This window comes from Carettochelys insculpta, chromosome 4, assembly GCF_033958435.1.
Source record: "Carettochelys insculpta isolate YL-2023 chromosome 4, ASM3395843v1, whole genome shotgun sequence".
NCBI classification, from domain to species: domain Eukaryota; kingdom Metazoa; phylum Chordata; order Testudines; family Carettochelyidae; genus Carettochelys; species Carettochelys insculpta.
This window is the reverse complement of record NC_134140.1, coordinates 69,945,106-69,971,169: the sequence shown is the minus strand read 5'-3', so window position 1 is coordinate 69,971,169 and position 26,064 is coordinate 69,945,106. Positions and strand designations below refer to the sequence as shown.

Genomic DNA, 26,064 nt, shown 5'->3' with positions numbered 1-26,064 from the left:
TCAAAACTTATCTTCCAAATGACTAAGAATACTAATTATTCATCTATAGGTTGCACCTCTTAAATCCAGCACACTTTCGTTCCAGGACCAGAAAGTTTGGGTCTGGGACCAGACTGGCATCCACGGGTCATGCACCAGGGCTGGAGTGGTCACCAGCAAAACGAACAGGGCCAGAGCCCTTGAAACTGGACCCTCTGCCTGCCCCCTGGGGATGGGAGCCAGAGCTCCCAGCAGCCCCATGACAGCATGGGGCTGGGACCACAAATGGAACCCAATGGCCATCCCAGGGAGCCTGGGTGAGCACCACCTGGCCCCAGAAGCCTTTGGCCTCTCCTGTTCCAGCAAATTCTCTTGTTCAGGACCATGCTGGACCAGGGAGGTGCAACCTGTATTTCAATCAGAAAGCACCCATTAAAACTGCAAAACTAGTGTGCAGTTTAAGTTCATGATAAAGAGTGAAAGTATATAAATATATTCTTTCTGTATTAGCAGTAGCATTCATAGTATATCGTCCTTATCTATCACTCTAGTATGCAGTCAGGCACACATTTCTCAAGCCAAATATAAAGTACCTTCTAAAGATGGCGGGGGTGGGGGGGAAAATCTGCATCTCCCTTGCTGACCTACTCATGCAATTTACTATTCATTGTCCAAAACCAATGTGAAATCCCTCCAACAATTCAACACAAGATACACGACTATCCTTGGCAAAGAAAATGTACCGCTAACATCTTTCTATAGTTATCTGCAAATTATCCAGCAATTTAATCTAACATCGAAAGTTTGAACTGTGTTTACTAATATTGTGCATAGTGGCCCCAATTTGGAAATCAACATGCAAGCCCTGCTCCGTCTCACTTAGATGCTAAACAGTGATTCAGACAACAGAAGTGCTATCTTTCCTATTTTATAGATGAAAAACAGAAACTTGAATACATGTGCAAGAATATAAAGAAAGTCTGTGGCAACCCCCTAAATTCTGAATGACAGTCCACTGCCATAGCCTAAATATGATTTTCCTCTCTTCTCCTCTCCCTTTGTTTAGTTATTCAGAAAACACATTGTGGAAACACAAGAGATAGTCTGCCTGCTATAGATACTACTGTCACTGAAGTTTAATGAAGCATAACAGGATGAAACAGGATGAAAAACTGTTAAAATGTTACCTTGCTCAAATTTGGAATTCATAAATACCTAAAAAAAACAACCTTAAAGGAAACACACTGTTTTTACTCTTTAAGAGTATGTGATAAAAAATGTACGCCTCCATTGGTCAGAATATTGTTAAATGTTGTGTAACCTTCCTTTCTGAATGAATGTGTGCATGGAGACAGACTGTTCTCAATAGTGACACATGACAGAACAACGAGCAATGGTCTGAAGTTACAGTGGGAGAGGTGTAGGTTGGATATTAGGAAAACCAGGAGGGTGGTGAAGCACTGGAATGTGTTAAAGAGGTGGTAGAATCTCCATACCTAGAGAGTTTTAAGTCCCAGCTTGACATAGTCACGGCTGGGATGATTAAGATGGAGTCGATCCTGCTTTAGGCAGGGGGTTGGACTATATGACCTCCTGAAGTCACTTCCAGCCCTACAGTTCTATGATTCTATGATCTTTCTCAGTCTCTCTTAAACTGTAACGTGTGACACACTGCAACTTTGTCCATAGCCAATTACACGCCTCCCATATTCTAAAAACACACACATACATTATTTAGGCTGCAAAGTCACACACTAAAAATGTGGAAACACCAAATTTATGGTTGCCTGTGAAACTTTCACCGTCTTGTGGGATCAAAATTGTGCTGAACGAGGGAAAGTTCCCATCAAAAACATTGTAAATGATCTTGCAATTAAAGACTATCATAATGCACTTGTACTAAGGGGCAAAATTAATGTTGCATGGACGGCAGAGAAGAAATTGCTGGTGTCATGTACCTGTCAGGATTTTTTAACACCTTGGACATTATTGCCCCCGTGGGCCAGGGAATACATGCCTTTGGCTGTGTAAAATCAGTGCAGGCACATGAAATTCTAAAGTGTCACAGGCTGCCATTTAGCAGCATTACCAACGGTCACTTTTTATCAGTTAGCTCCCCTGGTAACCTGAATTCATGAATTATTTATGATCATGTATTTGAATTCTAGGCCTCTGATTGGGCAGAGATGAGACCACCTAGCACCTTCCAAGCCCCAGAGAACCTAATTGAAAACTGCAGGTAGAATCATGAATATTCAAATCAACTTATGAATTATGCATGGACTCCCTGCATATAAGCAGGTGCCTCAGGCCATTCTGTGGCCCTGGAGGACACAGGCTAGACCCTGTTACTCCGCATAGGGAGGCGTGGCTGCACCTGCGGCATCCGCCGAGCCCTTAGGTCAGCCCAGGGTGGCGAAGAAGAGCTGAATCACTGTTCTTGAGCTGACTCACTAAAGCGTCGCCCCAAAACCTGCGGTGTTGACTGGGCTTGAGCGGCGCCAGCGCTCACAAACGGCAACCCCCCAGCGGCACCAGCGGCAAGCGGCCTCTGTGGGGCGGTGGCCGAGTGTCGAACTGTCCCGCCGAAAGGTGGGTACTGCGAGCTCGGCTGCCAAACCCAGTGGCCGCCATTTTAACATTGCCCATCAACATCCTACCTGAGACGCTGCCATTTCTACTACCTGACGTGACTCATCTACTAGATAACGACACTTCACCGGATTGGACTTCAAACTTCAAGGCCGTGTCTACACGTGCCCCAAACTTCGAAATGGCCATGCAAATGGCCATTTCGAAGTTTACTAATGAAGCGTGGAAATGCATATTCAGCGCTTCATTAGCATGCGGGCGGCAGCGGCGCTTCGAAATTGACGCTCCTTGCCGCCTCCCGGCTCGTCCCGATGGTGCTCCTTTTCGAAAGGACCCCGCCTACTTCGAAGTCCCCTTATTCCCATGAGCTGATGGGAATAAGGGGACTTCGAAGTAGGTGGCGTCCTTTCTAAAAGGAGCCCCGTCGGGACGAGCCGGGCGGCGGCAAGGAGCGTCAATTTCGAAGCGCCGCTGCCGCCCGCATGCTAATGAAGCTCTGAATATGCATTTCCACGCTTCATTAGTAAACTTCGAAATGGCCATTTGCATGGCCATTTCAAAGTTTGGGGCACGTGTAGACGTAGCCCAAGACACGTAACTCAACTACCGAAACTGACACCTCATATATATTTAACACAATTTCACCTGGGACATCGGGGCCCCCAAAAGGGGAGTAGGGGTCGCGCCCCTGCAGTGTGTCGGCCCGGCGGGGTCAGCACGGGACCCGAGGGCCTGACCTTCAGGGCCAGGCCTCCAAGCCCAGGCGATTTATAAATGATATACAGCACATTTTAATTACTTATTGTTCTTAGTTGGTTTTAATAGTATTGTTAATAAGTATATATTTAATATTAGTTTAGTCATTATACTGGAAAGGTTTTATCCTATACCCGTTTATTCCTACGTTCCTCCTTATATAATAGCAAGTGAAGGCTCAGCCTCCTCGCCTCCTGCAAGCCGCCAATCTGGTATATCTCGTGGAAGAGCTAAGGCCTCCCGAGAACACCTTATAATTTGGCACCCAAACAGGGTAACGGAAGGCCTCCCACAAATAGAGGAGTTTCCCTTGACTGACCCCCGGTGCCAATCCTTTGGGGCAGGTGTAGCGCCCTGTCCCCGGTCAGGAGAGGGGATTAGCACCCCGCTCTCCGCCTATTAAATTGGCAGTAGGGATCTTAAATCCTTTACCCTTTTCACCTTTCTCTTTCCAATAACAACAACTTTTTGCTTTCCGGAGAAATAAAAATCATATCTTTGTTCAGGATCTTCAAATCGACACAATGTTTATAGTAAGTCTATAGTTATTGTTAAGGGTTTATAGTACAGCTAGTTTGTTATTTTAGTAGTTTGCTCTAATGAAACAGTTACTTTGTTTTACCCACTTCTGCCTTGTCCTCGATCTCGCTCTTCCGTGCCAGCCGCTACCCGCTAGGAGGCTTGGGTGGGGTTTAGTGCACACTGGGGTGGGGCTCTCCTGCCTGGGTTTGTAGCAGGGAGCTGATCGGATCCTAGGATCTGTGCTAAGGAGGCTTTGATCTCCTTGCAAGGGCTTCTCTAAATTATCATCTTTTAATCTGTCCAAGAAACAAGCCCAGAAGTACCAAGTGCAAGTAGGTCTCAGGGAGCACAGCCTGGCCCTTCCCTGCCTGAATCTGTATTCCCCATCTTCCACAAGTAGGAGGGCACCCTCACTATGTGGTAGTCCCAGAGCAGGAAATGGGGATGCTGAGCTCACGGTGTGCCATTCCCAGAGAGCATTGCTGAGAGGGACATCCTCACTTCAGTCTCCTCCCTCCCTTGTTGCTCCTAGGCACTGCTTCAAATAACTGTGATGTCAGAACTTCTCCAAAAAACAAAACCAAAAATCTTAAGAAAGCTAGAATGAAGTGAATATAGGAGATCACTACCAGATCGCCTAATAACAGCATTTTCATTTCCTACTCATTTTCAGAATCTTCCTCGTTCCACAATATGGAGAGAAGTAATTCCAGACAGCTATGCAGATACTCATCCATTTTCAAATAAAACACCACTTTTTTTGAAGGCTACAAGGGATGTGATAATGATATTGTGGAAATACACTAATACACATTAGCTCAGGAGACATTAACTGCCAGAATCTTAATAATTTCTTTAAGTGTCAGAATCTCAATCAAGAGAGAGCTTCAGTTTTAATTTTTTTTTTAAAAAGGTGTCTAACCTTCATGGTTACAAAGAAAAAAACTGGAACATTTTCACCCTAAAATGCGTTTTGTTTTTTTCTTAAAAAAGCTATTGATTTTAAAGATAATCTCAATGTTATTTCTGAGCAGTTGGGGATAATCACTTTGTATACTCAGCAAGGCTATACAAAAATTCCATAAAGATTTTTAAAATTATACAAAAAGTGAAAAAAAATGTTTTGAAAAGCGTTTGTATTCCCAGAAAGTCCCCACCCCACTACTGCTGTAAAGACCAGCTTCAGATTCTTGCACGTGAAAGTTAACTTAGGCTATGTGTACACTAGGGAAAGTAAGTGGATTGCAGATACACAGTTCTAGCAAGGCTACTGCATACCTAGTATCTGCAATCAACTTACCTGGCCATCCTTACTGAAGAAGGGTCGATCTTCTGGGGTAGTATAGATGTAGCCTTAAAAAAATGCAGATAGACTTCTTAATCTGCAATTATACTCAAAATTACATTCATATAATGAATCTCAGAGAAACTCAAAACTTTTATTTATTTATTTATTGCACTACATGTTCACATACACACAAAGAACCCAGTACACCACATAGGCTACATCTACACATGGTGATGCAAGATTACTAATGAAGTGCTGTGATGCATATACAGCACTTCATCAAGATAATTCTCCTCTGCGGCAACTTCAAAGTGTCAAACTTTAATGTGCTGGCATGCCATGTAGCCGTGGGCACTTCGAAGTGCCCGCACTACTTTTAAGTGCCTTTACTCCCCAAGTGTACGCTGGCACTTTGAAGTTTGACACTTAAAAGTCACTGCGGGGGAGAATTATCCTAATGAAATGCTGCATATGCATTGCAGCACTTCATTAGTAATCTCCCATCTCCCTGATTACCATGCCCCCTGCAAAGAAGGGGGCAAGTGTAAACGTAGCCATAGCGTAATAAAAGGACTAGCAATTCCATAGTCATTGACACAGTTCATAAATTCATGCAACAGTGCACAACATATTAACCTTTTCTGAAAAATGAATGTCTTATGAAAGGACATTTAGTGGTTTAATATTTCCTTAAGGTACAAGCAGTATGTTTATGACTTGGTAACCCTCACCTAGATTCATTTCACTTAATGTGACAGCAACATTCATTTACTAGAACCCGTTAAGCAAAATTCAAGAAATCTACCAATTCTATCAGTCGTCTAGAAAGACTCTTCTGTCCCCGCACTGTCCAGTAAAGAAGCCTTCTGATACATTTGCAGTACAGCCACCCTTATTTTACAGTTCCTGATACAGCTGCTGCCCTCAGCTTAACATTGTAGCAACCTAATTGCCATTTCCTGTTTTTTTGTTGATAGATTTTCTATACTTTCTCACTCTACTTTTGTTCTTTTTTCTTTGGACAAACAAATTAGATAGCTGCTTCCTTTTCAGAACAAGCACCTGATTTGCATGTTCCTCTCCTCCACCAAAGGAAGTCCTGATGGGCTAGAATGGGTGAATGGTTGTGGGTAAACCTTCCCCTCCTCCCCACCGATGATAAAACAGCAATGTCTATATTATGTCAAGCAGGAACCCTTAGATCTCTGGAAAAAAAAGCGTGCACCATATTGTAAACATTCAAGCCTGCTGTTAATGTTCATTCAGTGTCAGTTAACTGTATGAGGGAACCACATGGCCACAATTCTAATGGCAGATGGTATAAAATAACTAATAAAGTGATGCAACATTACATATGTTATCACTTTCTGCTCTGCACAACATGTGGAAACATAAATGTTGCACATCATAAGGATACTGTAGTACATTTAAAGCTAAAGAAGAATTCAAAAGAAGGAAATATTCAGTATTATTTTCCCCATAACCCTCTAAGAAGTTATGAAGCGCACTTAATCTCCCAGCACACTGATGAAATATAAATCTCTCATTTGATAAAAATTATTTTTTAAAATGTATGGATTTCGACAAGCATAAAGGATAATATGGAATGAAATTATAATGGTATTTTGTATTTTTGCAACTTATGATTTTTTGGTAGTTCCTGGAGGGTTCTCAATTGTTTTGAGGTTCTGAGAGAGATTAAAGGCCTTTTTGTAACTGTTATTGTTTCTTTACAAAGTTCAGTTTTTATATGTAAAAATTGCTGTATCCTTTTGGTTTTTTACCCCAGCAATATCTATATTTATTACTGTCAGAAGGTCACAACATAAATCCTGGTAGAAGAATCCATACAATTTATATTCTCAACACAGTTTGACCTATGTGATGTCATCTGAGAAATACCAGTATTTCAGGTAGGCAGTAATTATTTAAATTATGCAGTGCAAGTCATTGATTCCACAGCCACAAAGAAAACTAAGTACGTAGATAAAAAGCAGTCAAGTAGCACTTTAAAGACTAGCAAAATAGTTTATTAGGTGAGATTTCGTGGGACAGACCCACTTCTTCAGACCATAGCCAGACCAGAACAGACTCAATATTTAAGACACAGAGAACCAAAAACAGTAAGCAAGGAGGACAAATCAGAAAAAGATAACCAAGGTGAGCAAATCAGAGAGTGGAGGGGTGGGGGGGGGGAAGATCAAGAATTCGATTGAGTCAAGTATGCAGACGAGCCCCTATAGTGACTTGAGTCAACTTGACTCAATCTAATTCTTGATCTTCCCCCCCCCCCACCCCTCCACTCTCTGATTTGCTCACCTTGGTTATCTTTTTCTGATTTGTCCTCCTTGCTTACTGTTTTTGGTTCTCTGTGTCTTAAATATTGAGTCTGTTCTGGTCTGGCTATGGTCTGAAGAAGTGGGTCTGTCCCACGAAATCTCACCTAATAAACTATTTTGCTAGTCTTTAAAGTGCTACTTGACTGCTTTTTGTTTTGCTAGTGTATAGACTAGCACGGCTTACTCTCTCTTACTATAAGTACGTAGATGATCTGCAAGAGGTAAAGATCAGCCCACTAAATTTACCACTTTCATCCCTGTCGCCAACTTCATCAAATCATTTCTCAAAACACAATACATTCTTTATACAGTTAAAACACTTATATCACTAGGACCAATTTCAATTTATACTCAGACGCTCTGCATGTACAGGTTTCACTAAATGTGCGGCAAAACCTTTTAAAAGAAGCTAACATGCTCTTTCGTGTTTCATAAAACAAAGCTGGGTCTGCAAGTTCATAAAATCATCTCAATTTCTGGTTCTAGAAGAAACCACAATAAATCCAGGCTCCTAAAGTTTTGATTACAGAGCATGTAAGATTTTACAAGTTGAATGAATATCAGGAAGAAACAAGCAGCTGAACAAGACAATACATTCAATTCTCAGTGCACAGATTTCATACATATAAAACAAGTCCAAGCAATACCATATACAGATATTAAATACAAAACCCAAGAAAATTTTCCATGTATTCGCCAATAATTCAACAGTACCAAATAAGTGAAATTTAACTAAGCCATCTACTAAATCAAAAACTAAATAGAAAAGTTGCATTAATAAGGTCCTTATGGTACTAACCAAAGGCAAAAATAAGAAAAAAAATCAAAAGGAAGTAGCCAACCCATTAAGAAATAGAACAGAGAGTTAGAAAATCTGACCATTTAAAACAGAGAGGAAATTATCAATTTCTACCAAATCCTAGGTTTCTTAAATAGAGGTGAAATCCTAGCTCCACTGAAGTCCATGGCAAAACCCACTGACTAACATCAGGTAAAAACCACTATGTGAAATTCATGGAAATCAGACTGCAGTACTTGTTACAGGAAAAGAAAAAAAAAAAAAATCAATAGAACATAGAATCTAGAATAAAATCAATTTCTAATGCTAGAGTTAACAAATGGCAAACAACTTTAAATATTCTTAGAAAGATGGAACAATTGTTCATTATACAACCACAATTGTACAATTCACATCTAACTTCCTCTTTTGTACCAATGGGAATGTTGAGGTCCCATGTTGGTTTTCTTCCCCCTCAACTATTTTAAAAGTCAACAATTAAAAGTTTTAAACCAAAAATGCATCCTACCCTTTGGCTACAAACATTTTCACTAGCAGTCAGTAACTAGCAATATATGTATGAAGATGAAAGACAAATGTATAAGAAAGTGGTAAATATTGATGTTTTCCCCAGAAATGTACTAACAGTAGCAGCTCAAAATTTTTGTTACACAGAAAAAATTGTTTCAATCCTAATCAGGAACGAATGGATACTATTTTTCAAAGACAATAAACATTTGATTGTCCATTCCCTCCACGCCTGGGAAGCAACAAATGTTATTATTTGGCTGTTTTTAAACAGTCTAGAAAGAGATGCACTTGCAATAACAACAAATCCACTAGCTGTAAGTATGGATTCTAGTTTTTAATTGGATACTCACCCTAACAGGGGGACTCCGAGCTTGTACTCTTTGCTGCTGTCCAACTTGAGAGCTCTGTGGGTCATTTGAACCACATCTAGCAACGCTGCTGCTCTGGGCCCTTAATGCATTTGTGCAACTAGCTCCACTGCCTGTGCCAGGTTTCCAGGGCCTTTGCTTGATGCCATCCAGTAGTCTAACTAGTAGAATATTACTGGGAAGTTCATCAACACTGCAGTCAACTAAGGTCCTACATTCTGGGCAACGAAGCTCATTTCGAGAACTCACGATGCCTAGCAAACAACGTTTGCAAAATGTGTGTTGGCAAGGCAAGACTTTTGCAGAAGCATCAAGACGTTCTAAGCAAACAGGACATTCCAACAGATCCAACAAAGCCGATTCATCCATTTTTATCTAATTTACCAAAAAATAAACTTTTGCAAAATTCATATCTGTTCTGAGTACTTAAAGGGACTCAGGTTACATCCATGCCTCTTCAGACTTTGCTCTGAAATTGTTTAGAAAACAAAGAAAAAGAACAAACCATCAATAATCTGGAAAAAATAATTAGATCTTTTAAGCACACAAAAGTACGTCCTCTGACAAGGTTCCTGTATTAAACATCAAAAATAATTTCCAATCTAATCCAAGATAAATGCCTATAGATATTATTTGTCAATAAATGTTTAATAATAAATTGAATATATATAACTAAAAGGTTTTCTGGAAATATCAACACTTTTATAAAGGCAATAACAACAGGATAATTTCTGGTCAATGCTTTGGCAATCTTATCTGCATTAATGATCTACGTAGCTTTAAGATGATGCTCAATAACAACAACTATATTTTTTTTAAAACAGCAGTTGTCTCTGTTTTTAATTTGTAGCCATCTTCAGTTTTCTTGAAACCATTTCAGAGTTTAAAAAGTTTGTCCTGGTAGGACGCTTTAAGAAACGAGTGTGGAAGACGCAATAGACAAATTCACATTTCTTACGACGTGTTTAATATTATACAGGTCTGCCTTTTCCATGATTAAACTGAATGAAAATAAAAAATAAGACCCCGACAGTGGAAGCTGTTCTTCAGGTCCACTTTCAGAGAATAGTTGTCAGATCCAACTGTAAATCTAGAATGAGGTAACAAAAATCTAATTTGTGAAGTTTCTGAGAAGGGGTGTGTGTGTGTTTGCCATTTCAGTCTTGAAAACAGACACTAACTCACAACCTTTTAAATTCACTGAAGAAGCTGACAAGATGCTAGATTATAAGGCTGATTTTAAATCCCAGAAGTTCCACAAAACTATTACTGAAATAATCTGATGATGAGTTGAGTGCTGGAATACTGAAAATGGATACAATGCTTTCATGTTCTACTTACAGAACCAAAGGCAGCATGCCACCAGTAGGCTGCTTGGAAGTCACACCAAGAACACTCAACAAGAAAATCACTTAACTCACTATCCTTCACCACTACATACACATATAATATGTATACATAAAGATTTACACACTTTCAGCCTCACACCTCCCACACACACATGTTCTGAGTGGCCAGCTGGTCAAAGAAAGCTTCCAGTACTGAAACTAAGAAACACAGCTGGTTGGTATAACACTATTAGACATATAATATAAGTTTTCATTTTGTACTTGGGGCTTCTCTAGAGTTCACTGAGAGGCTAGAGTGAGAAAGAAAGACACAAAAAACAGACACGCAATGTGTCTCAGAAACAGAGTTAAAATTATGTTCAAAATTCATTTCAAGTCTGGAGAATATTCACTTTTCATATACAGCGTGTGTATGACATATGACATTCAGTTCCACATACAACATTCATAATCTTATTCTCTGGATTTCATTATAAAAATTTTAGTCACTTAAATATTTCCAGAGATAAAATATACGTTATTACACATGTTTACATGTTATGAGCACTATATATATATATATTTGGTACATATTCATGCCTGTCTACCTGTTCCACATTTAGGAGGCTAGCGGCACCAAACAATGGGGGAATAGGTAACACACAGGGTGCAGGTAGCAGGAAATACTCTTGGCAAGTGACCTTTTTTGCTGGGGATGGAAGACACTTGGTAGGGGGCAATATCTCTACCTCTGAATGGGAGCTGGACACTGCCTTTTGCCTGTTGCAGGGGTCAGCAATGTATTCCTGTCCATAAAGGACTGATACCATCTTTCTAGGGGAGTGATGTTGTATCCCTGTATGGGGGTGCACACATGACACCATACCACTCTCTGGGACATTGTGTGACAGTGTTGGAGGGAGGCAACTTATCTCTAAAGGAAAGCAGGATATTCCTGTCTGAAGAGAAGGTAACATGGCCTGGGGGGCGGGGGTCAGCAGCACACCCCCATATGAGAAAAGGGTGACAGTTCGGGGGGGTACCTTGGAAGGAAGGTGGCATGGACCTGGGAAGGGAGTGGACAGCACCACACACTGGTCTGTGCAAGGAGCAGCACAGAGCTGGAGAGGAAGCACTACACCCCAGTCTGGGGATGGGGTGGCACGGACTGCGGGAGCAGTACTGCACCCTGGTCTATGGAAGGGGTGGAGGACCTGGGGAGACGGGGGCACAAACCACGGGGGTGCAGCACCGCACCCTGGTCTGGGGTGGGCGTAGCAATGGGAGGGGGCACCGCAGCCCGGTGTGGGGAAGAGGCGGCACGGACTGGGAGGGGGGAGCACCGCACCCTGGTCTAGGGTGGGGGTAGCACGGACGCGAGCGGGGGCGGCACCGCAGCCCGGCGCGAGGAGGAAGTGAGGGGCGCGGGGCCGCAGTCCCAGAGGAAGAGGCTGTCGCACCCCCTGGGGGCTCTGCAGGGCCCGTTCCCCCCTCCCGGGGGCCCTGCGGAGAGCGCGGCCGGGCTGGCCCGGGGAGGGCCGCTGCGCTCCGGACCCTGCCGCCGCGGCCAGCGGGACAGAGGCGCCGTCACTCACCATCGCGCGGCCGCGCTCCCTCCCCTCTTTGTTCCCGAGAGGAGCCGCCGCCGCCGCCGCGCTCTGCCCGCCTGTCTCTGCCCCGACGCTGCACCGAGGAGCCTCCCCCTCCCCGCACGGGGCTGACGCGGGGGGCGGCACCGCAACGCCCGGCCGCGGGAGCCGGGAGCCGGGCAGGAGGGGGCGGACCCTGAGGTGGAGCCCGCCCCGCCCCACCCGGCGAGCTGGCGGAGCCGACTCCGCCTGGCACCCCAGGCGCGGGGGGAGGTACCAGCCCCGGCCCTACAGCCCCTCGCGCCGCCGCGCTCCCGCCACGCCAGGGGTCGCCTGGGGAAAGCAGCCGCCGCGCGGCGCCTGAGCAGCGAGCGCCCCGGGCCCGCAGGTAACGCTCCCGCCGCGGCCCGGGAGAGGCAGGGTCCGCGGGCGGGCGGCGCCGGCAGGAAAGCTGCTGAACCCGGTGGGCAGGGGAGCAAAGCGCGAGACGAGAGGCGGGTGGGAATTAACCCCTTCGCCCCCCGCCCCCGCCCCGCACAGACCCTGCCAATAGCGAAGGGACGCACCGCACGACATCCTAGTGGCGAATCAAGCCGGCAGTAGGGGGAGCAGCACCACCCCGCCCTAGCACCGTGCACCGCTGCCTGCAGCCCTCCTGCGTCGGGTCAAGCTATTATACCTGGAAGTGGGAGGACTGGGGCTGCAAGGAAGGGGAGGGCCGGGTGTTACCTCGGAAAGGAGCGATGCGCGTAACAGGCAGTCGTGTAGCACCTCAGAGATAAACAAATGTATTAGGGAGGAGCTTTAGGGGTGGAGGTCAGACCTAGTTCAGTTAAGTAAGGTGAGTACTAGAGGGAAAGTTGATAGGAGCTTGTTTTAGAGACTGGTGCTAGCTCCTCGTTACTGCTTTGAAGTTTGCTGGTAAAATATTACGAAACAATTAAATACTGATAGGAAACGAAAGTTTGACGCTGGTATAAAAACAGAAGTCAGAGAAACACTGATTTTTAAAACCAAGACAAGAACATAAATATTGTAATATTAAGAAGATTACTAATTTTAAAATTACTTTGACTGCTGTTGTGCAATAAGAACTCCATCTGCCAAAGAGGAACTCAGTGGGCCTAGGTTTGTGGATATAGCTACATTTTTTGCTGGTTTTTATTGGCTTGTAGTGTAACCCTAACATTATTTAAATGTCTTTGCAAATCAGTTGTGTTGGTGTCCGTGTCCCTCTCCCATCACATCCCACAACTCTTTGGATTTTTTTTTAAACTTGCTGTGTATGCAATAATAGTTACCCAATATTCAAACAACAGGAATTGTAAATATTACAGTAATCATTGTTATTGTAACTACACATAATACACATCCCTAATTTTATTATAAATGCTGAATGCCATATACATCTATACAAATTCATTGAAAAACACCTACTCAGTTTTTGCTGTGTTAAACTTTTAGCTCAAAGGGTAGGGGTGGCATATAACTAGGGCTTCAAAGCACATCTGTCATAAAAATAATAAATATAGAAGACTAGAATAAACACAACATATTTAGCAATATTCTATCTTGACATCGTTTCTTCTCCTGTCCCACCACAACAAAAGAGAAGGATCACCAATAGACTAAAATAAAATCTCATATAAGAGCTGCTATAATCAAATATACACCTCAATCAGATTTCTTTATCAGCCATGACTTTCATAAAAGATCCTCTCCAAACTACAGTATTGAACAATATTATCTTCCTGAGTTTTCTTAGGATTTAATAATTTGTAGGCAACACAGCAGTAGTTTTGTAAACACAGTTTTCTGGAACGTGTGTTTTTGCAGTTAGGACACTGATGTTCAGGAAAGCATACTAGTAAAGTGAGGCGAAAGTTCAGAGAAACAGAAAGGAGGAATGTTGCTCCAGACACATTCTAAGTAAAGTAGCTAAAATTATCTAATATCTATATGTATCAATAAACTATAAAGAACCTCACACAGAATAGCTGCAATACAGAAAATAAAATAATTCACGAGCGGAGTTACGCCAGAGAATTTTCAAAAACAAACGTAGCTAAGGAACTGGCTAGTATGTGTACCACTGCCCTCTACTGGACAAATTGCACAATTCAGACTTGCTTGTATCAATTGGAGTATTTAGCCTGGTAAATCAGGCTACTTCTATACTACAAGAGAAATTCAAATGTAAAGCAGTTAGCTCAATTGTACCAAGTGACTGTCTTCACTGTAAATGCCATTAGCTCAATTTAGGGAGCACAGGTAAATCGATATAATCAGAACCAGGTAAGTATAGCATCAAATTCAAATGAAGGCTAGTGTGGAAGCGCCATGTATCAAATTCATTAGCCTCCAGAGGCTGACTGGTACTGCTGCACCTGGCTCCCAGCTTGCTGCCACTCATGGAGCTGGGAAACTGACCAGTACAGCACTTGGCTCCCCCAGGCTGCAAGGACCTGAGAACCAGGCAGCCCAGTGAGTGCTGCCAGTGGTGGGGGTGTGGAGTGCTGCAACATCAATGTTTGGCCACGCTAGCACTAACTCAACTTTGTGGGAAGTGAGGACACTCAAAATTGAATTTATAACAAGAACTAGGGGACACCAAATGAAATTGATGGGTAGTAGGTTCAACCTGTGGAACTCCAAGACACTATTAGGGTTTAAAAAAGAGCTCGATAAATTTTTGCAGGTTAGGTCCATAAATGGCTATTAGCCAGAGGTAAAGTATGGTGCCCTAGCCTTCAGTACAGGGGCAGGAGATGGATGGCAGGAGATAAATCACTTGATCATTGTCTTTTGTTCTTCTTTGGGGCACCTGGCATTGGCCACTGTCGGCAGACGGGATACTGAGCTGGATGGACCTTTGGTCTGACCCAGTATGGCCATTCTTATGTTCTATGTTCTTAACAGGAAGTTCGAATGTAAGTGTTCGGATTAATGGTAGTGTGGAAACAGCTTCCATTTAAACCAGTTTTACTGGCCTCCAGAGGAGTCCCACTTGCATCCCACAATGTCCCCCAGTTTTTCATTCTGACTGGCTGTCTCTGATTCTCTCCAGATGCGCAGGAAGTAAGGTAACAGGAAGCCTGTGAATTTAACATTTTGGAGGCTGGCTGTTGCTGGAGAGGGGGTGGGTGGGAATTTCTTTCCCCTCAGCAAAGACTGAGAGGGCTTGCTGTTGCCTGGGGAGAAGTCTCCTGCCTGCAGCAAAGATTGTGGGGGCTGACTGTCACCAATGGGAAGTCTCCTTCTGCAAAAATGGCTGTTTGCTTTCCAAGGGAGGGGAATGAGGGTAATGCAATGTGGGAAGATGACATCACATACCCACAACCACTTGTGGGGCATATTTTCTCATATTGCACCACCAACAAAAAACCCCAGTATGCTATGGGGCTGAGAGAACTGTGGGTAGGTTCCCACAATGCACTGCTGCAACAGTCAATGTTTGGTGATGTAGTTTGGCAGCATTAACTCAACTGTTGGGACTTTGTGGGGAGGTGAGGATAGTCAAATTTGAATTTATAAAACCCAGCATTATAAAATGAAATTTATCTTGTAGTGTAGACGAAGTCTGGGAGACTATGCTGAGACCTTGCCATAGGTCAGAACCACTGTGAGCATCAAATCCTGCTTTTTTTCCTTTTAAAACCCCTACAATGTTTCACAAATTCTCACAGTAGTTGCCATACTGTTTTACCAATCATTTTCATTCTCACCAACTGGCTTTTTGCCAACTGGCATTCCAACATCAAAGTTAAAATGACAGTAAAGCAAATGTCTTTCAACAGGCTCAGCCTTCAGTTCAGTACTGCAAACTCCTCTTTCTTATCTCTGCTTTGGTTAGAGTTTATAGGGGCCACTCTGTGCTATAACATCCAGAGCCTGCCTAATGAGAGGACAGATTTCTCAATCTAATATAGTTAATTACAAGTCTAAGAGAACTCACAGGTCGCTGCCAGATGGTGTGAGCAGCTGCTCATGCATGTGACCACACCATCCTTCATAACATGACCTGCCCACTTTTATACTGCTTCCCAGCCTGGCTCTGCACGGTTTATACCCCCAACAAAGATAGACTGAACAAATTACTTTCTGCTCCCAACCACTTACTAGTCTTCCTTAGCTGGTGGAAGAATCCAGACACATTGTGCTCAGGAATTCCCTTCAACAGTCCCATTTCACATGCAACTCTCCCACAATGGGGCATTAACAGGAGAATGCTATCTATGCAGAATAGATAGTTCCCCAGGACTGCGTTCTATATATCAATATTCTGGAGCTCAGAAGCCATGAGATATGCTTGCCATCACATTCTCTCACGTGATGGAAAGTCAACCCAGCTACATAATGAAAAAACAGGACCAGTATGTACTGCATAAATCAACAAGGCTAAGTGAGATCCCCTTCCCCTGCTCAAATGCAATTAGGGTATGGAACTGGTGCACATCCCACTGAATCCTTATATTTGCCTGACCTCCTACATACTATAGCTGATAACCTAAGCAGTCACTTCACTCAAGATCACAAGTAGCTATTTGACAGATCTGTTCTCAGGCAAGTATTACTTACCTGGTGTTTCCAAACTATACACCTTCTCACCAGTGCTATCAACTGGAAATGTGCAAAGTTCTTGTAAAGGGGATGTCCTGGTCATCATTCCCAGAGGAATGACTCATTTTTATCTTTTAAGAAGTCTTCTAGATGCCTTCCCTCCAGCTCTGCTAATCCTGATGGTTCTAAACAAAATTAGATAGGACAAAGCCTTGGTAGTCTCAAATCACATCAATATGACTAAAACAAGTGTAAATTGCTTACCTTCTTTACGTTTTCTCTCAGCCAGCCATCAACCTCCTGATGAACCCGAGTTTCTTCATTCAGTAATCGAGGAAGTTTTGTCACCCCAAGCTGAACACACTATGAGTCACAGTCTCAGACTCACCTGTTCCAGAGAATTCAAGAAATCTCATTGAAGGAAATTCACCAGGAAAAAACTTACTTTCAGCAATGGAAAAGATTTTACTACTGGTTTAGTCACCATTGCCTATTTCCTTTCAATACTCCTATCACGAAAATTGTAGAACAGTCATCCTCAACCTTTCCAGACTACTGAACCCCTTCAAAGAGTCTGCTTTGTCTTCTGTATTTCCAAGTTTCTCCTCACTTAAAAATTGCTTGCTTACAAAATCAGACAAAAATAAAACAAATGTCACAGTGCGCTATTCATGAAAAATTGTTAACTTTCTCATGTTACCATACAATGATGAAATACATTGATTGGAATGTAATTTACATTTCAGTGACTGGTATAAAGATCAATATAACAAAGTCATTCCCTGTATGACATGTTAGTTTGTACAAACTTTGATAACGCTTTTTCTGTAGTGTGTTGCAAAACTAGGCAAACATCTAGATGAGTTGATGTACTTTCTGGAAGACCTTTATATACCCCCAGGGGTATGCATACCCCTTGTTGAGAACCCCTATTCTGAATATCTTTTCACTGTGAACCAAGGTCATCTCTCCTTGACCTCCACTTAAGTCCACTTAGTGGCCTTCACAGCATTCATTCTCCTGTAGAAAGAATTTGCTTTTGGTATTTGCTCGTCCTACAGCCTCCAGATACATCAAATGGTGATTGAACCTCTTCCTGAATGTCAGAGAACCCACCAGCACTTAGGATTTGAACTTAGTTTTTAATTTTCTGATTAAGCCTCCCTTTGAGCACTAGCAGTTTGTATCCCTTTAAACCTTTTCATGAAAATGGCCTTTTTAGTGGCAATTACCTTGGCTTAAAGAGTCAGTACATTAGGGACACTGAGGCTGTGGGGAACGGTCAGCAAAAGATACACAAATTGCGCGCCTTGTTATGCATATCTTTTGCCCACAGTTCTGTCAAAAGGGCTTTTCTGACATTTGGCCCTTCCTCGTAGGGTGTGAGGATATCTAGGGTATATGCCTCAGGCAAATGAAATTCTGCTGCCAAAAATTTCTGACCAAAGGTTCACACGTCTCAAGTGGAGCACCTATAGGCAGAAACACCTCAAAACAATGACATTTACTTCAGTGAGTAAGCCCTCCTTCCTTATGAGGCCTCATTGCATAACACAAAAGAAAACTATTTGGATGTATTGGCTGACAGTCTGTGCCCTGAAGACATTTAAAGAAATCTATGCTAGTGGAAAGGGATAGAGAATACAAATAAGTAGGCCTGGTAGTGACTCAGCCTATGAGACTAATTCTGCTTTTAAAAAACAGTATATCAAATATTTATCCCCAAATGTGATTTATTCCTTTCTTGTTAACTCATTATTTTTTCTATTACCTTTACATTTGTTTAAATGGTTTATTAATGAAATAATGACCGAATGTCAAAGAAGCTAGGAAATTCAGTGTCGAGATTTCAAAGGAACCCTGGAGTCAGGGAAAAAATGCATGTAACTCACATCATTATGCCTCCCATGGAGGGAGCTTTATTTTATTTTCTTATTATGTCTGTTGGGACATATTTGTATATTTAATGTACTGTTGAACCAGGTTGAGGAATCTATTAAGATAGTTACTGTGATAATTAAATTAGATAAGGGTCCCCAGAGCATGGAAAAAGCCATGTGAACTTCCAAAACATTGAAAGTAATAAGCGAATCCTTCAGTACTGCAAGGTGCTCCAAATAAGTAGCAAAATACAGTTAAAAAACTATGGCAGGTGTTGGCAAATAGTAGTAGAATACTGTGTTAACTTAAAAACTCACTCAAGTAATGAGCCATCTCAGCAATAAAATGACAAAATGAGAGCCAACTTCCAGATTATAATTTCTTTTTAGTATGTTAATTTCTTATTTTCACAAGAGATCTGAACTGGCAGACTCTTGTTTTGACCATAAGCATTACATAACATTGAACAAGGTAGTTGTAAGCCAAACATCAGGTCTTCTGGGACAATAATAAAGGGACAGGACATAACTTACTTCTGGTACTTCCATTTTTCCATTTCCAAAATGTTTTCACTGAACTATGAAGTGTTCTGAAGACATGTATTAGAAATCCTCTGACACAGATCCATCTGTGCTGCTGCAATGACTATCTAGAAGGGATTTAGCATATTAGGGGTGCTGTGGGAGTCTTAACTCAACCTTTTCATTATTTTTGTGTGCTCAAGACAGAAACAATACTATTTTAATATAGTTTTCTGTATTTATTTGGCAAATGTTCACGTCAATTTAATAATATTTAAAAGTGCAAAATGTGCCTCTCATGGGACATGTTAAGAGGTCACTGATGTTTTTCTTGAGCAGGAAAGGAGAGGGGTTGAAACCCTAGACTCCCCATAAGATGCTTTTAATGTTTTTCTTCAGCCGACTACTGCTGAGCCAGTCACTGTTCCCCTAGCTTGCATTAGAAAGGGGAGCGCAAGGGAATGTGAAAGTGACACAGTAAAGGATTGAGAGATGGAGAGTTGGCCTCCCTGCTGTTTCATGTAATGTTCCTTTTTTTTTTCCCCTGGTTGACTAATCTATGCCCAGTTAGTAACAATGCATGAGTCACAGAATGTGTGTTCATTAGAAAATCTAGTCTCCCACAAAAAATTTGAGGATCAAACATTTTCGTAATACATTTGAAATCCCACATTCTTCTTACAAAAAAAAAAAAAAAAGGAATTTGCACTTCTGCAATGTTTTTCACCCAAAGCATAGAGAGCACTTTACACAGTTTCCTAACAACATAGCATAGCTTATGTATAGCTTTCTAACAACACACTGAGCATTCCCCTCATTTTATACATGGGTCAGAGAGGCAATCAGAATTTAATAGTCATACTCAAAGATGGTGAACTCCTGAGGGTTCCATTGACATCAGTGGGATTGATTTAATATTATAACATATATCAGGCAGTAGGAGATTTCGCAGCAACCACACCAGAAGTTTGTAGAAATGAGATTTCCTGCATTCCAGTGATCTGTCCTAACCATGTGAACAGTCTTCTAAATTTTATCTGAAAATCTCAGAATTGGTCAGAATATAAAAGACAATACTCTCTATTAAAATGAAGGACCACAGAAAGATTTTTTGCATATTTCAGGTCACAATCAGTGTGAAAAATCACCATTTGTAAATCACATCAGTGATGACCGATGTAACTTTGCTGGGATTTTTTCCCCCTGGTGTTTAACTGCCTCAGCCGGAATATATTTGCAAACAATTGAAAGTTAGAATAAACTCCCGCAATGACCCCCTGCCTTTTTTTTTAATAAAGAAAAATACATTAAGGACTTGGTTATACTACACTGCTAACACACGAATTGCTGTTTGACCTACAATACACACACATTACCCTAATGGGGCACAGTTAGTCAAATTTTTATGGAATTTATACTTCCTTTGAGTAAAGCTGTCTACTGAGTGGTTCTCCACTGTGCTGTTTCTCCACTAGTGCACTGCCAATGTGGATTAGTATCAGTGTTAATGGTAGAAACAGGGCTTTCCCTACCATTCAACAGTGGATTAATTAACAGCCTGACAGAAGTCAAGTTTGCCAGAAGCCACTTATCCATACAAAAATGACTGCACACCTTGTGGACCTGTATTGTGTCATATTGCCATCATGATCATCATCTCAAGCACTCAGACTGTGTAGCCACCTGGACAGAAATGTGCAGGTACTTGTTACCATCAGGGATCATGGCGAAATCTAGCCACAGTAGAAATTACCTCATTCAGAACACTCCTATATGGCTGGGTGTCAAGCAGGATATTACTAAGCTTGACAAAAAGATTTAATTTGAAAAAAAAAAAAACCAACAACAAACCTTTCAAGGCTAGGAATCACACCACTGATGTCGAAATATTTTGCAAATTCATGTTTGTGGTTACTAACACCTCATGGGTGTCTGAGTGTACATGCTTTACTAATGTGCAGGTATTTGGAAGCCACTAATTATGAAGTTTCTTCCAAATGATAAGGCAGAAAATTTCTGTTCAGCATAAATCCAAACAACATATTTTACTGAGAAGTTCTAATTTCAAGAAAATCTCTTTTCACCTGTTGATTTTGTAGATTTATAGATTCTAAGACCAGAATGGACTACAGCTGTTAACATGTAACTGGTTAACTGGTTACCCTCACCCTACGCAGATGAGGGTTACTGCTTACAGTTAACCAGTGGGGCTGGAGCAGACCTTGCCTTCCATAGGCAGAGGGTTGCTCCAGCCTGGGTTGCCCATCATGGCTGGGAGGCACTCCAGCCCAGCTGGAGCACCCATATCTGCAGCAGGCCAGGCTCAGGAGCACCCCGGGCACAGGCACTCCAACCCAGCCTGAACAACTTGGTCCACAGCTAGGAGGGAGTCCTGGCTCAGCTAGAGTGGGAATGGTCTCGAGTGGCCTCCGAGGCAAATCCCTGTTAAATTTTTAACCACTTAAGCTTAACGTATAACCAGTTAACTCATTAAACAGGATTTCACATCCCTACAAGGGACCACTGTCATCATTCAGTCTGACTCCCTGTGTAACACAGGCCAAAATAATTCCTAGACTTATATTTTAGAAAAGAAGTCCATCAATTAATTAAAAAAAAACATCAGTAATGGAGAATCCACCAGGAACCTTGGTAAAAATTGTCCCAATGTTAAATATTCATAATTTAAAACATATACTTTATTTCTAGTCTGAATTTTGCTTCAGTTTCCTCTCTCTAGCTAGAGCAGTCAGGTTGTTAAGACTAAAAAAGCAGACCAGTGGTCAATTATTTTGGAATCATCAGAATACATAATTCTTTTTGCGAGCAGAGTCCCTCCCCCTCCTCCTTTCTTTTCAAGAAATCGTTAATAGCTTTCAACAACAACTGAATATTTACAGAATTCAAAATCTTAGAAAGAAAATATACTAATTAAGCAAGTATGCTGCAATAAAGTAATACAAACAAAGCATATGTTGGCTTTTAGTGTATTTGACATCTTTAGCAGTAGTTGCTATGGCCCAAATATAGCTATAAAGCAGAGTTCGTGAATGTAAGTAGCCAGTAGCTACTCTGAATTACAAATGAAAATCTGCCTGTTAGCAGCAGGCAAATTAGTATGATGGACATTAAAAGAGTATCCAGCCAGTTTTTATAAGGCCCCACAACTTGTGTGAGCCTCCTCTGCTCTCACATTTCAATCATTGCCTTTTACATGGAACTTGTGTTTCCAAGGATGCTATTTATTATATCCATTCCATACAGTGGTTTTTAACTGTTGTTCTTCAAGATTCATTGTTCATGTCCATTCCATTCTAGGTGCATGTATGCGCATTTGGAGATTTTTGCCTCAGTGTTAGCCGTCGGATGGGTGGTAGCACTCAGTGGAGTTCCACACTCCTGCATTGGTATATTAGGCACTGCTGGCCCTAAGTCCTCTCAGGTCCTTCTTGTCAGCAGCTCGGACAGAGGGACAGGGGAGTGGGTAATGGAATCGACATCAGCAACACAGCTCAAAGAGCAACAGTTTTTTCTTCATGTGCTTGCTCATGTCAATTCTATCTTAGGTGACTTACAGGAGTCTAGAGATGAGCTTAGAGTTCATGGTCATGCAGCCTGCAACACTGTTCTGCCAAAGCCAGCATCCTCTTGGGCTTGCTGGATAAGCTCACAGTGAGAAGTGACCATGTGAACTGATGACTAGGTAGCAGTCCTGCAGATATCCTGAATAGACATTTGTGCCAGGAAGACTGCTGAAGAGGTCTGAATCCTATTCAGATGTGTAGTTAAAATTGCCAGAGGAAGCACTTTCACTGGTTCGTAGCAAAAACGGATGCAGGAAATAATCTGTGCTGAAATTCTCCTTGTGGACACCAAATGACCTTTCATTCCATCTGTCACAAACAAACCAACAGCTGTGTCAGTTTATGGAATGGCTTTGTTCTTTTAATATGAAAGGCAAGTGCTCTCCTGACATCCAGGGAGCGCAAATTACACTCCTCATCAGAATTATGAGGCTTTGGGAAGAAGCAGCATTTAAATAGCCTTGGGCAGGAAAGGCAAGCATGGCCACAGCTGGACTTCATCCCTGAAAAGCACCATAGATGGCAGATCCAAGGTAAGCACCCTAATCTTAGACTCCCTACATGCAGATGTTACTGCCATCAGAAATAGCACCAAGCACTGAAATGGGGCCACCGTGCGGTATGCCAGTACCAGATTCAGGTTCCAAGGAGGGGTGTGGTCCCAGACATGGAGATAGCATCATTCCAGACCCTTCAAAAAATGGGTCATTATGTCATGAGTGAACATTGACTTGTCATGGACTGGGAAACGAAGGGCTGATAAAGCAGTCAAATGAACCTTAACTGATCAAAGTTGTAAAAGGTAGTCCAACCTTTAGCAACAAGGTCTGCTCAGGCCTAATAACTTGGTTCAAGGCCCAGCATGTGAACCATTTCCATTTGGCCAGCTAGGTTGCCCTGGTAGAGGACTTCCTGCTGTGCAACAACACCTGCCTTTCTGCATAACCATGTGGGAGCCAAGCCACCAGTGGCAATGTCATCACATTCAGGTGCAGAAGACTGCCATGGTTTAGAGACAGCAGATCTGGTGAGAGGCAGCTGCAGTGAGGCCAACACAGAGATCCAACAGTGTGCTGAATCAGTACTGATGAAACCAAGGTGGGGCAATTATGATTATCTTCACCCTGTCCCATTTGATCTTTATGAGGACACTGTGAATTATCAGCACTGGTGGGAAGGTATACATCAGAGCTCCGTCTACAGGTCTGCCGTGGCATTCCCTGTTCTGACGAGTCACAAAGAAATCCACCTGGGGAATTCCCTACCTTTGGAAGACCATGCTGACCATATCAGGACAGAGTCACCATTCATGGTAAGATGAAGAGATCCTGCTGAGGTGATCTGCTAGTACATTCCTGGTCCCCAGTAGGTGAGCAGCTACAACATGAATGTCATGTTGCACACAGAATTCCCAGAGATGCAAAACTTCCTGGCAAAGGAAATGGCTTTGCCTTGCTTGTTTATGTAAAATATTGCAGTGATGTTGTCCATTAGGGTTTGTACCACCTTGTCCTTCAAGTGGGACCAAGAAGCTTGGCAGGCCAAACAAACCACTTTGAGCTTCCTGACATTCATGTGGAGGGAGTGATGGTCCCATGCCCAGTACTCTTGCGTGCTGAGCTCCGCCACGAGTTCCCTAGCCCAAGGCATCAGAAACCAGCATCAGCAATGGCAACAGGGCCATGAATGGAATCCCTCCAACACCAATTTGGGGGTTCAACCATCCACATCCAGATGTGGTCTTCCTACCAGGTCTAGAACATGCCTGTTGGTGGTGCAGGACGGCCATGCTTGCAGCAGCTGGAGATGGAGGCAGCTATGACAGACCATGTAAACACAAGCTGCCGTGTGGTCTAACAACCTCAGGAAAGAGTGGGTGGTAGTGAGCAGGTGGCCCCTTATGTAGAAGATCAAAACTGACTTGGAAGTAGGCCTCTGGAAGGAAAGCTCTAGTCTGTGTGGAGTAGGGGACCACCTCTATGAACTCCAACCATTGCACTGGTTTCTTTTCATTTACTAACATGCCAAAGTTGTGACATTGTACTTAGCGCCTGGGGTCTTTGCCCACAAAAGCTTATGCTCTCAAATGTTACTCTAGAAGGTGCTACAGGACTGCTCATTGTTTTTGCAGATACAGATTAACACAGCTACCCCTCTAATAAAGTCGTGACAAGCACAATGCATGAGATAAAGGTACTTCTGAACTTGACCCCACAATTTATCCTTGATGAGCCAATTGTCAAACGTCCCAGGTAGACTGCCACTGGAGCCATACATTTTGTTGAATACATGCTAGACTGATGAAAGACGAAAGGGTAGCGCCATAAATTAGAAATTATGCTCACCCACAACAAAATGGAGAAACTGTGTGTCATTGGAAGATGAAATATGAAGATATGTAACTTTTAAGTTGAGCACAGGACCAGGAAAGGAATGATGGAGGCCAGGGAGATCAACCATGATGTTGTGGAGAACTGTTCCACTAAGGAGGTCATATTTTTTCATGATATGTATGATGCCTTAAATATTTGGGGTGAAATTAAATATTCCATAATACTTTTTCAAGGATATGGGTGGTGTTTGACGTGGTGTCCCAGGAATTTAAAATCTGGGCAATCACATGGAATCTGACTAAATCCCTTTGTCTTGGTCATGTATTATGCTTTCCTTAAAATAGCTGAGTGTTTGTACTGTTGGTGCAGTTATAGTTGCAGCATTACTCTCAAAAGGTGACTCCTTTTGTTAGTGGGCAAAGTGAGTGTATTAGATGTATGTAGTGTCTTTAGAATACGACACTGTGATAAAATGCATAAAACTACATCAACAGAGGTATTGCCACATAGGATCAGATCCCAGGTGCATCCAGTCACGTATTTCATATCCAGTAGTGGCTAGCATGAGACACTTGAAAGGAAAGTGCAAGAAAAACTTCAGAAGGCAGATATGGGTTAATTGGTTCCCCATTTAAGTCAGAGATGTGCATGTATCCTGAAACAGTTTATATCACTTCCAAAATTACAACATAACTATGCATATAAAATTATCACAGTAGGATAACACAACTGTAGCATGTTAGTATTTAACACTGATATTCAGTGTCATGGAATGGATGGAACTGATCATAGATAAAACTAAACACCTCTGTGGAATCCCTGCCCAAAAAAGTTTACAAAGAGGAATGTATTGTTCTTGTTACGGTGTTCCTCCTGTACACTTTCAAAGTTTACGTTGCCATCCAATGGCTGGATAAAGAAATTAATGAAGCTGATATTACAAAGTTCCAAGCACAGTAGTATGGGCAATGGCTAATCTACTTTCTTTGGTCACCAACTTCAGACACCACCATATATTTACAGTCGTTTGGGATTATGATGGTTCCAAAATGTGATCTGCAAGCCAAGTAATGGCTGGAGAGTGGCAGGGAGGTGATAGAGATGTAAGCAAACCC

At 42.3% G+C, this 26,064-nt stretch overlaps 1 protein-coding gene across 2 annotated transcripts in view; it reads right to left on the bottom strand.

Annotated features, from left to right (window-relative positions):
- SH3RF1 (SH3 domain containing ring finger 1) overlaps positions 1-12,190 on the bottom strand; it is a 166,108-nt gene extending 153,918 nt beyond the window's left edge. For both annotated transcript variants that reach the window (XM_074991869.1, XM_074991870.1), the window contains exons 1-2: positions 12,077-12,190; positions 9,136-9,622 (exon numbers count right to left, since the gene is read on the bottom strand). In XM_074991869.1, coding sequence (XP_074847970.1) covers positions 9,136-9,522 — 387 coding nt within the window. In that variant the 5' untranslated portion in view covers positions 9,523-9,622; positions 12,077-12,190. The remainder of the gene's footprint in view (positions 1-9,135; positions 9,623-12,076) is intronic.
- Positions 12,191-26,064: the final 13,874 nt, after the last annotated feature.